Raw genomic sequence first — 15,946 nt, 5'->3', positions numbered from 1 at the left:
AGTCATCATCGCCACCACCACCACTACAAATGTACTTGGAAATGCATATTTGCTTGCTGAGCAATGCATTCAAGCATACAAACAAAAGGCAAGCATGTTAAACACAAAACAAACTCTGAGGTCCTACTCACCAACTCATTCATTCACTGACTCAAACACACACATACACATGCACACACACACATAAACATTGAGAAATGCCCTGCTTCACTCTCCTTGATATGATCCCCAGCGGATACTCGACTGGGTGTGCTTATTGCCATTAGTTCAGTGGTACTCAGATGCAAACAACACACACACACACATACAAACACACATATGCATACAAGAGGTTCTTATTGCATTGTCTTGCAATGATTGCATGTGTGTGTGTGTGTCTGTGTGAGTGCCAGTTTGCATTGACGTTTTTTGCTGCTGATGGAGGGTAGGAAATGTTTGCATAAAATAGTTATGTTTTGGGGTTTTCATTCTTATGTTCTTTATATTTATGTTATGTATGTATGTACATATATATGTATGTGTTTATGAACATCCTCTTGTTTTCCCCCCATATCTCCCAGGAATTTATTTAATATTTTTGTCGTAGCATTGTTTCCGTTTCTTTTCCCCGGTTGTTTTTTTTTTATTTTCATTTCTCATTCACGCTTTTGGTTTCTTGTGATATTTTTGTGTGTGTGTGTTATTTTTTATATGTTTTCACAATTTTCCGGAATTCATTTGTTCTATTCTCTCTCCCACTTTCATTGTATTTTTCTCCTTCCTCTCTCTCTCTTTGCAGTGGCGTTCAGGCGTTAATGTACTTAAAAAGAATTCGGTACGCTTGGCTGAAGTCTGGTTGGATGATTATGCAAAATATTATTATCAACGGATAGGCAATGACAAAGGTGATTATGGTGATGTCACGTCGCGAAAAGAATTACGGTAAGTTTTTGTTATATTTTGTTTGTTTGTTTTTTTGTTTGTATTCTTTAGAGAATATTTTGATTATATCCAATTTTTTTGTTTGTATGAGATGAGGGATAAAGTTTTTAAATTATAAGTTTTATATTAAATGAAAATGATTTTGGGTTATAATGGAATTTCTCTAAGAGGAAGGCAAAATGTTCTCGAATACATTGTCCACGAAAATTAAGAATTTTTTCTAAAAGACCTAAACACAAATGTTTTATGGAATCATTTTTTTCTTCAGAAAATGTAATATTCAAAATAATCCTAAGGGGTTTGAATTTTTAAAGAAAAAACTCAACAGGATTTCCCAGAAAACTTAAGACTTATTTTCAAAAAAAAATCATAGAATCCTGATAAAGATTCGCCAATACTTAAGAAAAATGAGAATCCTAATTTATTTTTTATAGAAAAAAATTCTTTTTTCCTTATATAAACCAGTAAAGAAAGTAGTAAAGTCGGACGGGGCCGACTATATGATACCCTTCACCACTTTGGGTATATTCAACAGATGAATCCTAACAGACGTCACATTTTTAATGGACCAGTAAAATGAAATTGGATCCATAAACATGTCATTCTGCAACCTATACTAAATAGAAGCTATATCTAACTCTGAACCGATTTCAGAAAACATAAACCACCTAATTCATAACGATGTGCCAAATTTCGTGCAAACCGAAAGATATATAGGGACTTTAGTGGACCATTTACATAAAATCGGACGAAACTATATATAGAGCTATATTTAAATCTGAGCCGATTTACTCGAAACTTAACACACGTCATTCAAGACTCAATTCAGTACACTATGCAAAATTTCGTGTAAATCAAAAGACGTATAGAGACTTTGGTGCACCATTTACATAAAATAGGACGAAACCATATAAGAGCTATATCTTAATCTGAACCGATTTTCACGAAACTTAGCACACATTATTCTAGGCCTAATTTAATACACTGTGCGAAATTTCGTGCAAATAGAAATATATTTAGGGACTTTGGTGCATCATTTACCTTAAATCGGACAAAAATATATTCGGGAGCTATATCTAAATCTAAACAGATTTTCACGAAACTTAGCTCACATCATTCTTAATTCAGTACTCTATATGATATATAAGGACTGTGGTGCACCATTTACCTTAAATCGGACGAAAATATATGGGAGCTATATATAAATCTGAACCGATTTCCTCGAAACTTGGCACACGTCATTCTTGACCTAATTCAGTACTTTATGCCAAACTTCGTGCAAATCGAAAGATATATAGGGACTTTGGAGACCGATTTACCTTAAATCGGACGAAAATATATATGGGAGCTATATCTAAATCTGGACCGATGTTCACGAAACTTAGCACACATTATTCTGGACCTAATTCAGTACTCTATGCCAAGTTTCGTGCAAATCAAATGATATATAAGGACTTTGGTGCACCATTTACCTTAAATCGGACGAAAATATATATGGGAGCTATATATAAATCTGAACCGATTTTCTCGAAACTTAGCACACGTCATTCTTGACCTAATTCAGTACTTTATGCAAAATTTCGTATCAATCGAGAGATATAGAGGGACTTTGGTGCCCCATTTACCTTAAATCGGACGAAAATATATATGGGAGCTATATTTAAATCTGAAATTCAATAGGGTTCGTCCTTGGGCCAAATAAGTGACTTTTTCCAAATTCCATCCAAATCGGATCATAAATGCGACCTGTACTTTGTTCACAATTTAACATCTACAGACGGACGGACGGACATGCATAAATCGACTCAGAAAGTGATTCTATGCATATTCTCAAAAGGAACCATGTGTCTATCTCGTTTCCTTTTGCCTGTTACAAACATATGCACAAAGACATAATACCCTGCACCACAGTGTGGTGAAGGGTATAAATAGTCTAGAGTAATTCTTCGGAAGTGTTTGAGAAGGAAAGTACCAGTTTTAGAATATTGATGTGTCTCTGTAGTAAAAGAGGTCTGAGGACTAAAGTTAAAAAAATATAAAAAATTCTAGCCATGTCCTTCCGTCCGTCCCAAATGTTCGGTATTTTGGGGTTTAACCGAATTCGCTGAAATTTCTAACAGTGGGTACCAAATGTCTTCACTACAAATTATAAATATTGGTCCACTTTTTCTGATAGCCCCCATATAACGGTACCCCACAATATAGGTTATTTTGGAGGGTTTTATGCACGTTTATAAACCGAATTCGCTGAAATATGGTACAATGGGTTCTTCACTAAAAATTATAAATATGGGTCAATTTTTTGGGGTAGCCCTCATATAAGTTTTTCATCTGAATTCGCTGAAATTTGGTATATTGTAATCACATATGGTAACAAATCTTCTTACCAAAAATTACATTGTGCGACACGGAAATTATCCAGGGGTTATAAAGTACCAATTCTGTTTAATTGCAGTCCCTGGACCACGAAGAATACCTTTGTTTTTTCTGAGTAACTTCTAAAATTAATTTTATAACGGTAAATGTAGAGAAAAACGTGGTTTCATAGATTTTCAATTTGTTGTTTTGTAGCACAGTGTTATTAATATTCGCCCTCTTTTAATCCCCTTCTTATATTGAAATAGTTAGCTAATTAGTTCCGTGTGTAGAGGTTGTCCCATATAGGAGTATTCTACCATAGGGGATATTCGTTACTCGAAATAGTTCGTTTTACCCTTAAAAATTATGGAATTCTAAGACGATTTAGTCATCGGTTGTAATCATTCCGCTAAGGAAATCGTGATAAAAAAAAACTCGAACCTGACGATAATGAAATATATAGGACAGCATTTAGGCATCTCCCCTATAATTATATATAGGGGAGATGTAAAGAATTGAGACACAAAACAAAAATATTGGGTTCGAAATTGACATATGTCGACATTAATTAGGCATAGCCCCCATATAAATATAAACGCTAATTCCTACAGTATGTAATCTAAATTGGAGAAGATTGAGGATTGTATATTCTACCATGCGTTATCCACGCTTTGGGGTTTTCATTAAAAATTGCTGAAATTTGTATTTGGTGTACACAATGGTTTACATAAACCGGTTTGTAGAATTATCGGTATAAGTTCTCTTTTTGGTATGTTCCCTATATTTTCATTTCAAGTATTTGTCAGTATACCTATGGGTATCCATAGTAAAAATGTTGCTAAAACCTTAAACATACTTAAATGGGGTTCTAATCGAAAGCATATAATACCTAATAAGGCTATTGGGTAAATACCTTGGCGTATAATGTATGTCGATAATCATGCGCCCCATTGTACCACAAATATAATTGATTTCAATTGTTCTGTTGTAAAGTAGAATCATTGTAGACTATGAGTGTCGTTTATAAAAATATATTTAATTTTTATATATAAATCTCATTACAGAGAAATTTTTTTATATTTAGATTTCCATAAAAAAATATTATTTTTAATTTTTTTTTAACTTGGTATCCTTACCTTTTGCTTCTTCCCAAATTATAATAGTATTTTTTCAATACTATATCTATTTTAATTGACTATGAAATAATTCTTTCAACAAATCCAAGTTTCGTTCACATTTCAATGCTTTTATCATTTTTAATTTTTCCTAAAAAATTATAATAGGTACTTCCCAACAAATTTGAGGTGTTTGCTTTTGTCGAAATTGCATTATCGATAAATACAAAACATCTATTCTTCTTCGAAAATTCCCCTGCTGAATTTAATCATTTTTTGATTAGCAAATGTATAGCATACCTTTAGGTTACTGTTTAAATATCATACTTAAAGATGGGCAGTGGGTAAATACCCAAAGGGCAAATACCCGGAAAATTGGGTAAATACCCGGTAAATTGGGTAAATAGCCGGTAATTGGGTATTTATTTGGGTATTTACTATATTGAATAGGTAATACAACATCGTACACCCTCTTTCCGGGTTTCTGTTATCAAATCGATTTAGAATGGATAGTTTTACGATACTTTAATGAGGTGGGTAAATACTTGGGTAAATACCCGAGTTTTTACCAAAAAAATGGGTATAAACTCATTAGCTGCCGAACCACTTGACATGGGCGGCCAAAATTTTGCATTCAAGTTTTTAATGTCAAAGCAAATATAGAAATCCAAAACGGGGTCCTTGGGTTCAAGTTTTGATACAGCCCCCATATAACCGTATCTCCCAATTTAAGGTATTTTTTGTCTATTAGACACATTTTACGACCAAATTGGCTGCAATTTGGCACAGAGTGTTCTCTTTGGGTACCACATGCCCATGCAAAAAATTTTGAATGTAGGTCCACGTTTACTGGTAGCCCCCATACAAAGCTACCCCTATTTTGAGTATTTACCCAAAAATTGGGTATAAACTCATTAACTGCCGAACCACTTGACATGGGCGGTCAAAATTTGGCTCAGATGGTTTTTATATCAATACTAATACTGGTATGGGAAATGGGGTCCCTGGGTCCAAGCTTGGATATAGCCCCCATATAATCGTACCTCCCGATTTAAGGTACTTTTTGTCTATTAGACACATTTTACGATCAAATTGGTTATAATTTGGCATAGTGGTTATAATTTGCCCATCTCTACGTATAATTGCTGTCGACAATCATACGTCCCAAAGAACCAACAATATATTAATTTTTAATTTCTTGTTTTTTCATTTGAAGTAGAAGTAATTGATTATTTTGATAGGGTGTTTCATAAATTTATAATTAAATTGATCGGAAATAGTGTATTAAAATGTTATTCTATAGAAAAACAATTTTAGATTTCCATAAAAAATGCTTTTTGAGTAATTTACCATAAACTATTTTTCCTTTTAATTTTTTTCTTCATTTCTGATATTTTTCATTTATTTCATCTTCTTCGAATATCATAATTGTATTTATTTTGCCATACTAAATCCAGTTTAGTCTACTATGATATTTCTATTTCCGATTGCATAGCTTGCAAATTCTTTGGAATTCTTTTTTATTATTATTTGAAGAGTAACTCATAAATATCCATACTTTCATAATAAATATCCTGCATTCATTCCAAATACAAATACATACATTTTATGCAAGCATAGCAAAATTCTGAATATGTACTATTTGAATAGAAATTATGAAAGCCTTGGATTCTTAGATCCTTGCAGTATGCAGTGTTTAATAAACTACTACAGACATCTAGACAATTATACTGACTTCTATGCAACTTCTAAAAAAATATATTGGAAACTGTGTGTGGAAAATAGAAAACCTAGATGTAAGGGTATTGTTTATGGAAGGCATATCTTTCTATGTGCGGATAATGGGGTAGAGTGAATAAAATATAAGAAAGATTTTGGAACAAAATGTCTACATTCATGCTTCTCTAGAGGTTAGGGAGGCTGCATAGTTCCAGAAATTTTGTTTACTTTTTTTATTATGTATAATGGGGTGGAGTGAAATAAATGAAGACATTGTGAATAAAACTGGGGTATAATGGGGTGTAATAAATAAAAATGAAAAAAGATTTCGAAAAAATGCATACATTCATGCTCCTTCTAATTTTATTATTTTATTTTGTACAATGGGGTGGAGTGGAAAAATTTACGAAAATTAAAAAAAAATAGTATAAATTCATGCTCATCTATTTGTAATTATTTATTCTTAGTTTTTAATTTTTATACCCTTCACCACACTGTGGTACAGGGTATTATGTCTTGGTGCATATGTTTGTAACAGGCAAAAGGAAACGAGATAGACACATGGTTCCTTTTGAGAATATGCATAGAATCACTTTCTGAGTCGATTTATCCGGCATATCCGTCTGTTGGTGTTAAATTGTAAACAAAGTACAGGTCGCATTTATAATCCGATTTGGATGAAATTTGGTACAGCTCATTTGTTTGGCCCAAGGACGAACCATATTGAAATTGGGAAAAATCGGTTCAGGTTTAGATATAGCTCCCATATATATTTTCGTCCGATTTAAGGTAAATGGTGCACGAAAGTACCTATATATCTTTCGATTTGCACGAAATTTGGCATAGCATACTAAATTAAGTCTAGAAAGATGTGTGTTAAATTTCATAAAAATCGGATCAGTTTTAGATATAGCTACCATATATATTTTCGTCCGATTTAAGGTAAATGGTGCACCAAAGTACGTATTTGGCACAGCGTACGGAATTAAGTCTAGAGTGATGTGTGCTAAGTTTCATGAAAATCGGATCAGATTTAGATATAGCTCCCATATATATTTTCGTCCAATTTAAGGTAAATGGTGCACGAAAGTACCTATATATCTTTCGATTTGCACGAAATTTGGCATAGCGTACTAAACTAAGTCTAGAAAGATGTGTGTTAATTTTCATGAAAATCGGATCAGATTTAGATATAGCTCCCATATATAGTTTCGTCCGATTTTATAGAAATGGTGCACGAAAGTACCTATATATCTTTAGATTTGCACGAAATTTGGCATAGCATACTAAATTATGTCTAGAAAGATGTGTGCTAAGTTTCATGAAAATCGGTTCAGATCTAGATATAGATCCGATATGTAGATTCGTCCGATTTTATAGAAATGGTGCACGAAAGTACCTATATATCTTTCGATTTCCACGAAATTTGGCACAGCGTACGGACTTAAGTCTAGAGTGATGTGTGCTAAGTTTTATGAAAATCGGATCAGATTTAGATATAGCTCTCATATATAGTTTCGTCCGATTTTATAGAAATGGTTCACGAAAGTACCTATATATCTTTCTATTTGCACGAAATTTGACATAGCTTACTAAATTAAGTCTAGAATGATGTGTGCTAAGTTTCATGAAAATCGGATTAGATTTAGATATAGCTCCCATATATAATTTCGTCCGATTTAATTTAAATGCAGCACCAAAGTCCCTATATATATTTCGATTTGCACGAAATTTGGCATAGCGTACTAAATTAAGTCTAGAATGATGTGTGCTAAATTTCATGAAAATCGCTTCAAATTTAGATATAGCTCTCATATATAGTTTCGTCCGATTTAAAATAAATGGTGCACGAGGGCCACGCCTGAGGGCCTAAGGAGCCTAAATAAAATGTTCTTTAAAAATCCACGCCTGAGGGCCTAAGGAGCCTAAATAAAATGTTCTTTAAAAATCCACGCCTGAGGGCCTAAGGAGCCTAAAAAAAATGTTCTTTAAAAATCCACGCCTGAGGGCCTAAGGAGCCTAAATAAAATGTTCTTTAAAAATCCACGCCTGAGGGCCTAAGGAGCCTAAATAAAATGTTCTTTAAAAATCCACGCCTGAGGGCCTAAGGAGCCTAAATAAAATGTTCTTTAAAAATCCACGCCTGAGGGCCTAAGGAGCCTAAATAAAATGTTCTTTAAAAATCCACGCCTGAGGGCCTAAGGAGCCTAAATAAAATGTTCTTTAAAAATCCACGCCTGAGGGCCTAAGGAGCCTAAATAAAATGTTCTTTAAAAATCCACGCCTGAGGGCCTAAGGAGCCTAAATAAAATGTTCTTTAAAAATCTACACCTTATTTCCGGAGAGTCCTTAATACATTTTTCTTTAAAAATATACGTCTCATGTCCTCAGCGTTGCGGTTGCACCATCCTGTTATTAAATGTGCTATGTGTCTACGCAACTGTTTCTCCTCTGCTGCTTTGGATGGTGGATAATCTCGACTGCATCTGTATGAATGCTAGATTATTAAGATCTCTCCTGACGTACATGGGCGAATGAAGCCTGTCCCCAAGGTTATGGTAGGGCTGTTCCCAAAAATAACACCCAAGCTGATACTGCATCGACAGCATTTGAATGTGTCGATGGGCTGCAATGATCTTCGTCTCCTCATGAGGATACACCCTTTGCCTCCTAACGAGGATACACCAGTATACGAAATGCTGCTAGTCAACGACTTGAGGTCCTTGTTCCAATCTTTAAACTTATCGCTTGGCTTTCACGGACGACTTGAAAACCCTGTCGAACGTTACACCCAATGTGTTGGGTTAGTGATCGGAATCTGCTTTCCATGGACAATAATGTTCAGTGGGATCTTCATTTCAATCAATTGGTGAATTCAGATATAGATAATCGTAGCTTCCATAATTATTTTATAATCAATGGGTGTCTGATTGAGATTAAATTTTAAACAGTGCACCGACGTCTTTTCGGATACATATGTAGAATATACCCAAAGTGGTGAAGGGTATAATATAGTCGGCTCAGTCCGACTTTATTACTTTCCTCACTGGTTTTATTATTAGTTTCTTATTTTTTACTTTCATTTTCATACGTTCCACTCTAATATATAATCATCACAAAACTATAGCATACTTTTAGTTGCCTTGTTCGAAATACATGTCTTGCATTTTGTGTGTGCATCATCATCATATTTATACCTGTCTCTCTTTATCTTTTTTTTTTTTCAGAGAACGTTTGGGTTGCAAAAGTTTTAAATGGTATCTGGACAATGTCTATCCAGAACTTTTCATACCCGGTGAATCGGTAGCCTATGGCGAGGTAAGTTAATTAACAAAAAAACAAAACTTGTGATTTTGTTTCAAAATGCTAAAAACTTGCTGCTTGCCAAAAAAAGAAGAAGAAAAGCTAAATACTAAAATGACCCGCCTGCCTTTTGAAAAAAAAGAAAACTCAAACTAACCCCTTCTTGACCCCGTAAAAATATTAAACTAACACAATTATAAATAAAAAAGAAAAATTTACAAACCAGAAACACATACTCAAAACCCTCTGACAACTTATGGGTCAGAATGTCATGTGAATTGGTTTGATTAGCATTTTCAAAAGGCTTTTTTTTTAAAAACTAACAAATTTTGCTAACATTAACCCCCCAAATTTAACCTTTTTTAACAAAATTCCATTTAAAATTTATTTTAAAATATTAACTTTTATTTTATTATCCCCAACACAAAACAACAACAAAAATTCATCTACAAACAAATACCCTCACAGATAAGAAATTTAGGTGCTGGCGGTCGCACATGTTTGGATTCACCGGCACGCAAAAAGGATTTGAAGAAGCCCGTTGGCTTGTATCCCTGTCACAATCAAGGAGGAAATCAGGTTTGTTAACAACGACCACACACGAACAAAATCAGCGACCGCCACAAGCTCCGTTCAAAATAAGAAACAACAAAAACAAAAAAAAAAATTGTCCAAAAAACCAACCACAAAAATCCGCATTTGAATTTTTCTCTCTAAACAAATTCCAACACAAGCCACAACAAAAAATAATAACAAACAACAATAAAAACGAATCTAATGGTTATGGGTTGCATATATATGGTGTCGTTACTTTTTCCACTGTCCCTGCCCTGCCCTGCTCGACCCCAGTCCCTCCAAAAAAACAGAAATTTTGCCTAAACGCATGTTCCTGATGCCTTTGCTTTACTCTATATTTTTTATTATTATTTTCTCTTTCTCTCAAGATTTAAGTGGTATTAGATATGGAATCTGAAATATGATTTAAAAAATAATAATTAAAAATTAAAGCATACTTCTGGGCTACAAAAATAAAATTAATTTATTTTTTCTATCAGAAAAAAATAGTAAACTGTCTCTACGGGGAACTAGGAAAACCTGGGGACGTATGATTGGCGTCACCATGTATACGCCAAGGGGTTCACTAAGGAAAAATTCATTTTTTTTCTATAGAAAAATAACAAGTTTTTCCTGCTGGTCAAGAGAAACATTTTTCTTAGTGAACCCCTTGGCGTATACATGGTGACGCTAATCATACGTCCCCATGTACACCTACTTTACAATCTAGTTATTATTTTGAAAATTAAAAAAAAATAAAGCATACTTTTGGACTACAAAAATAAAATTAATTTATTTTTTCTATCAGAAAAAAATAGTAAACTGTCTCTACGAGGAACTAGGAAAACCTATTGATTTTTTTCCATAGAAAAATAACAAGTTCCTGCTGGACAAGAGAAACATTTTTCTTAGTGAACCCCTTGGCGTATACATGGTGACGCCAATCATACGTCCCCATGTGCACCTAAATAAAAATCTAGTTATTAATTTAAACTAAAAGCAAAAAAATAAATTATGATTTGATTTCTCTAAACTCCACATCTAATACCACTTAAATCCAATTTTTTTATAGCCATTGAAATCTTCTAGTTCAATAAAAAGAAATATTGTTTTTTTTATAACAACCATCCTACCAAACAAATCAATTACAGATTGCCAATATCGAAACTGATATGTGTCTCGATTCAGCCGCCAAACCGGACGACATGCAAGGTGCCGTTGATCCTTATAAATGTCACGGTCAGGGTGGAAATCAGGTACTGTTTCTTTTTGTTATTTATATATTTTCAGTTTTGAATTAATTTGCAAAATTTTGGATATTGGGCTATTAAAAACAACAACAAAACATAAACAATAATTCTTCACTTTATTAATTTCTTTTCATTTTAAATAAAATTGCTTTATGGTTGATTTTCTTTAATTATAGTTTTGATAATTTTGGGTTTAATGGTAACCTGATAACACCACCTCCACGAAATAAAAATAAACAAAAACATTTATTTGGCTTTGGAAAATACAACATAAAAATGTTGGCTTTGGAATAACAAAAAACTCATATCACTGGCATCAAATTTTAGATTCTTATTTTATTAGAAATTCATTTCTAACATTTACTTAACAACATTTTCTTTTTTTGGGTATGGAGAAATGCCATATATAAAAAGATATACTGCTCTGCAGTTTAGTTAATACATTTTAGCTTGTCATAAATCATTGCTTGTATCTCCTTTTGGGAAGTTTCTTAGCTCAAATATCATTTTTTTAATAGTATACTTTAGGGGATTTGTGTATAATCGAGAATATCGAATATGAATGTCTTACGGCAAGTTTCGGATGTTTTTTTGTTTCTCTTTCACTTGGACAAGAATTAAACTTGCTTACAGAAAAAAAATATTAGTTATAGCATATTATAAACCGAATAAAAATCAAATATACATATATTGACGTATACATTATAACGTTAATGATACGCCCCAATGTGCTGTGAGAACGAAATAAAGGTCCGATCAAAAAAATGTTTTTTCCCAGATAAAGACCTCAGAAATATATCAATTTTAAGACATCAGGCAACATGCGTTTATATGGCATTTCTCCATACCCAAAAAAAGAAAGGGCGGGGACATGTTAGGAAAAAGTAACGACACCGTGATTTTTTTCCATTGTTGTTTGTTATTATTTTTTGTGGTGTGGCTTGTGTTGAAAATCAACCATAAAGCAATTTTATTTAAAATGAAAAATTCAAAATTTTGTTTATGTTTTGTTGTTGTTTTTAATAGCCCAATATCCAAAATTTTTTTTTGTTATATAAATAACAAAAAGAAACAGTATTTCTAGGCGTACAAGTTTGGCGGTCGCTGATTTTTTGTTAGATTAACAAACCTGATTTCCTCCTATAAAAAAATTGGATTTAAGTGGTATTAGATGTGGAGTTTGACAAGCCAACGGGCTTCTTCAAATTAATAACTTTTTATTTTAGCGTGCCATGTAAATGCAAACATGCGCCCCCAGCACCTAAATTTCTTTATATCGGGTACTTGTTATTTTTCTATGGAAAAAAATCAATTTTTGTTGTTGTTTTGTGTTGGGGATAATAAAATAAATTAATATTTTAAAATAAATTTTAAATGGATTTTTTTTAAATTTAGAAATAATAACTTTGTCCATGATTAGCGTCACCATTTAAAAAAAAAAGCTTTTGAAAAAAAATGCTAGATCAAACCTTGGCGTATACATGAAAAAAAAAAAAATTTTTCATATTTTATATCTAATAACTTAAATCTTGAGAATAAAAAATATAGAGTAAAGCAAAGGCATCAGGAACATGCGTAGGCAAAATTTGAGTTTTTTTGGAGGGAAGGCGGGACGGTAAAAAGTAACGACACCGTTTAGATTTATTGTTTGTTATTATTTTTTGTTGGCAAGGCAAACACACAAAATGTTTTTGTTGTTTTTTCTTATTTTGAACGGAGTTGGGCGTGGAGACATTGTTCGTGATGGTCGTTGTTAACAAACCTGATTTCCTCCTTGATTGTAACAACGGGCTTCTTTGCAACCCAAACGTCTTTAGAAAAAAAAAAAGATGAATTTTTGTTGTTGTTTTGTGTTGGGGATACACAAAATGCTATAGTTTTGTGATGATTATATATTTTGGGGGGAACGTTAGCAAAATTTGTTAAAATGAAAGTAAAAAATAAGAAACTAATAATAAAACCAGTGAGGAAAGTAATAAATATTTTTACGGGGTGTACTGAGTTTTCTTTTTCAAAAGGCACTATATTTTATACCCTTCACCACTTTGGGTATATTCTACATATGTATCCGAAAATTAACGTCGGTGCACTGTTTAAAATTTAATCTCAATCAGACGCCCATTGATTATAAAATAATTATGGAAGCTACGAGAGACAGGTATATCTATATCTGAATTCACCAATTGATTGAAATGAAGATCCCACTGAACATTATTGTCCATGGAAAGCAGGATTCTAATAAAAAGTAACCCAAACGTTGAAGTCAGGTGTAACCCTTCGACAGGGTTTTCATAGTCGTCCGTCGGTGCAAAATTTTAAGCGATAAGTTTAAAGATTGGAACAAGGACCTCAAGTTGAAATGAAGATGACTAGCGGAAGACATTTCGTATACTGGTGTAACGTAACCTCGTTAGGAGGCAAAGGGTGTATCCTCATGAGGAGACGAAGATTGTTGAGCCCATCGACACATTCAAATGCTGTCGATGCTTGGGGTGTTATTTTTGGGAACAGCCTTACCATAACCTTCAGGACAGGCTTCATTGGCCCATGCTACCAGGAGAGATCTTAATAATCTAGCATTCATACAGATGCAGTCGAGATTATCCACCATCCAAAGCGGCGGAGAAACAGTTGCGTAGACACATAGCACATTTAATAACAGGATGGTGCAAGTTCGCAACGCTGAGGACATGAGACATATATTTTAAAGAAAAATGTATTAAGGACTCTCCGGAAATAAGGTGTAGATTTTAAAGAACATTTATTAGGCTCCTTAGGCCCTCAGCGTGGATTTTTAAAGAACATTTTATTTAGGCTCCTTAGGCCCTCAGGCATAAATTTAAAGAACATTTTATTTAGGCTCCTTAGGCCCTCAGGCATAGAATTTAAAGAACATTTTATTTAGGCTCCTTAGGCCCTCAGGCGTGGATTTTTAAAGAACATTTTATTTAGGCTCCTTAGGCCCTCAGGCGTGGATTTTTAAAGAACATTTTATTTAGGCTCCTTAGGCCCTCAGGCGTGGATTTTTAAAGAACATTTTTTTTAGGCTCCTTAGGCCCTCAGGCGTGGATTTTTAAAGAACATTTTATTTAGGCTCCTTAGGCCCTCAGGCGTGGATTTTTAAAGAACATTTTATTTAGGCTCCTTAGGCCCTCAGGCGTGGCCCTCGTGCACCATTTATTTTAAATCGGACGAAACTATATATGAGAGCTATATCTAAATTTGAAGCGATTTTCATGAAATTTAGCACACATCATTCTGAGCTTAATTTAGTACGCTATGCCAAATTTCGTGCAAATCGAAAGATATATAGGGACATTGGTGCACCATTTACATGAAATCCGACGAAACTATATATGGGAGCTATATCTAAATCTTAATCGATTTTCACGAAACTTAGCGCACATCATTCTAGACCTTATGCATTACGCTGTGCCAAATTTCGTGCAAATAGAAAGATATATAGGGACATTGGTGCACCATTTGCTTGAAATTGGACAAAACTATATATGAGAGCTATATCTAAAAATCTAAAATACGATTTTCATAAAACTTCACACACATCACTCTAGACTTAAGTCCGTACGCTGTGCCAAATTTCGTGGAAATCAAAAGATATATCGGTACTTTCGTGCACCATTTCTATAAAATCGGACGAAAATATACATATCGGATCTATATCTAAATCTGAACCGACTTTCATGAAACTTAACACAAATCGTTCTAGACATAATTTAGTATGATATGCCAAATTTCGTGCAAATCGAAAGATATATCGGTACTTTTGCGTGCATTATTTACCTTAATTCGGACGAAAATATATATGGGAGCTATATCTAAATCTGATCCGATTTTCATGAAAATTACACACATCTTTCTAGACTTAATTTAGTACGCTATGCCAAATTTCGTGTAAATCGAAGGATATATAGGTACTTTCGTGCACCGTATACCTTACATCGGAAGAAAATATACATGGGAGCAATATCGAAATCTGAACCGATTTTCACGAAACTTAACACACATCATTCTAGACTTAATTCCCTACGCTTTTGCCAAATCGAAAAGTATAGGTTTGGTGCACCATTTACCTTAAATCGGACGAAAAATATATATGGTAGCTATATCTAAAACTAATCCGATTTTTTATGAAATTTAACACACATCTTTCTAGACTTAATTTAGTATGCTATGCCAAATTTCGTGCAAATCGAAAGATATATGTAGGTACTTTCGTGCACCATTTACCTTAAATCGGACAAAATATATATCGGAGCTATATCTAAACCTGAACCGATTTTCCAATTTCAATATGGTTCAGTCCTTGGCCAAAGCAAAATGAGCTGTACCAAATTTCATCCAAATCGGATTATGAATGCAAACCTGTACTTTGTTTACAATTTAACACCAACAACAGGAATTATGCCGGATAAATCAACTGAGAAAGTGATTCTATGCATATTTTCAAAAGGAACCATGTGTCTATCTCGTTTCCTTTTGCCTGTTACAAACATCTGCACCAAGACATAATACCCTGTACCACAGTGTGGTGAAGGATATAAAAATTAAAAACCAAGTAAATAATTACAAATAGATGAGCATATTATATCTTTTTAATTTTCGTAAATTTTCCACTCCACCCCCATTGTACAAAATAAAATAATAAAATTAGAAGGAGGCATGAATGTATGCATTTTTTGAAATACTTCATTTTTATTTATTACA

The 15,946-nt window shown here is 33.4% G+C and overlaps 1 protein-coding gene across 1 annotated transcript; it reads left to right on the top strand.

Annotated features, from left to right (window-relative positions):
- Positions 1-778: 778 nt before the first annotated feature.
- Positions 779-11,227, top strand: LOC133338161 (polypeptide N-acetylgalactosaminyltransferase 5-like; the record flags this gene model as incomplete). Its single annotated transcript, XM_061546343.1, has 3 exons — positions 779-921; positions 9,341-9,431; positions 11,123-11,227. Coding segments are annotated over 3 exons (339 nt in total), but the record flags the coding sequence as incomplete, so codon positions are not given.
- Between the last annotated feature and the right edge of the window lie 4,719 nt (positions 11,228-15,946).

The sequence above is a fragment of the Musca vetustissima genome, unplaced genomic scaffold, assembly GCF_032173495.1.
Source record: "Musca vetustissima isolate MV318-11 ecotype Yass unplaced genomic scaffold, APGP_CSIRO_Mvet_v1 utg209493, whole genome shotgun sequence".
Lineage (NCBI taxonomy): Eukaryota > Metazoa > Arthropoda > Insecta > Diptera > Muscidae > Musca > Musca vetustissima.
Note: the sequence above shows the minus strand (reverse complement) of the source record. Positions and strands in the feature narration are given on the sequence as shown.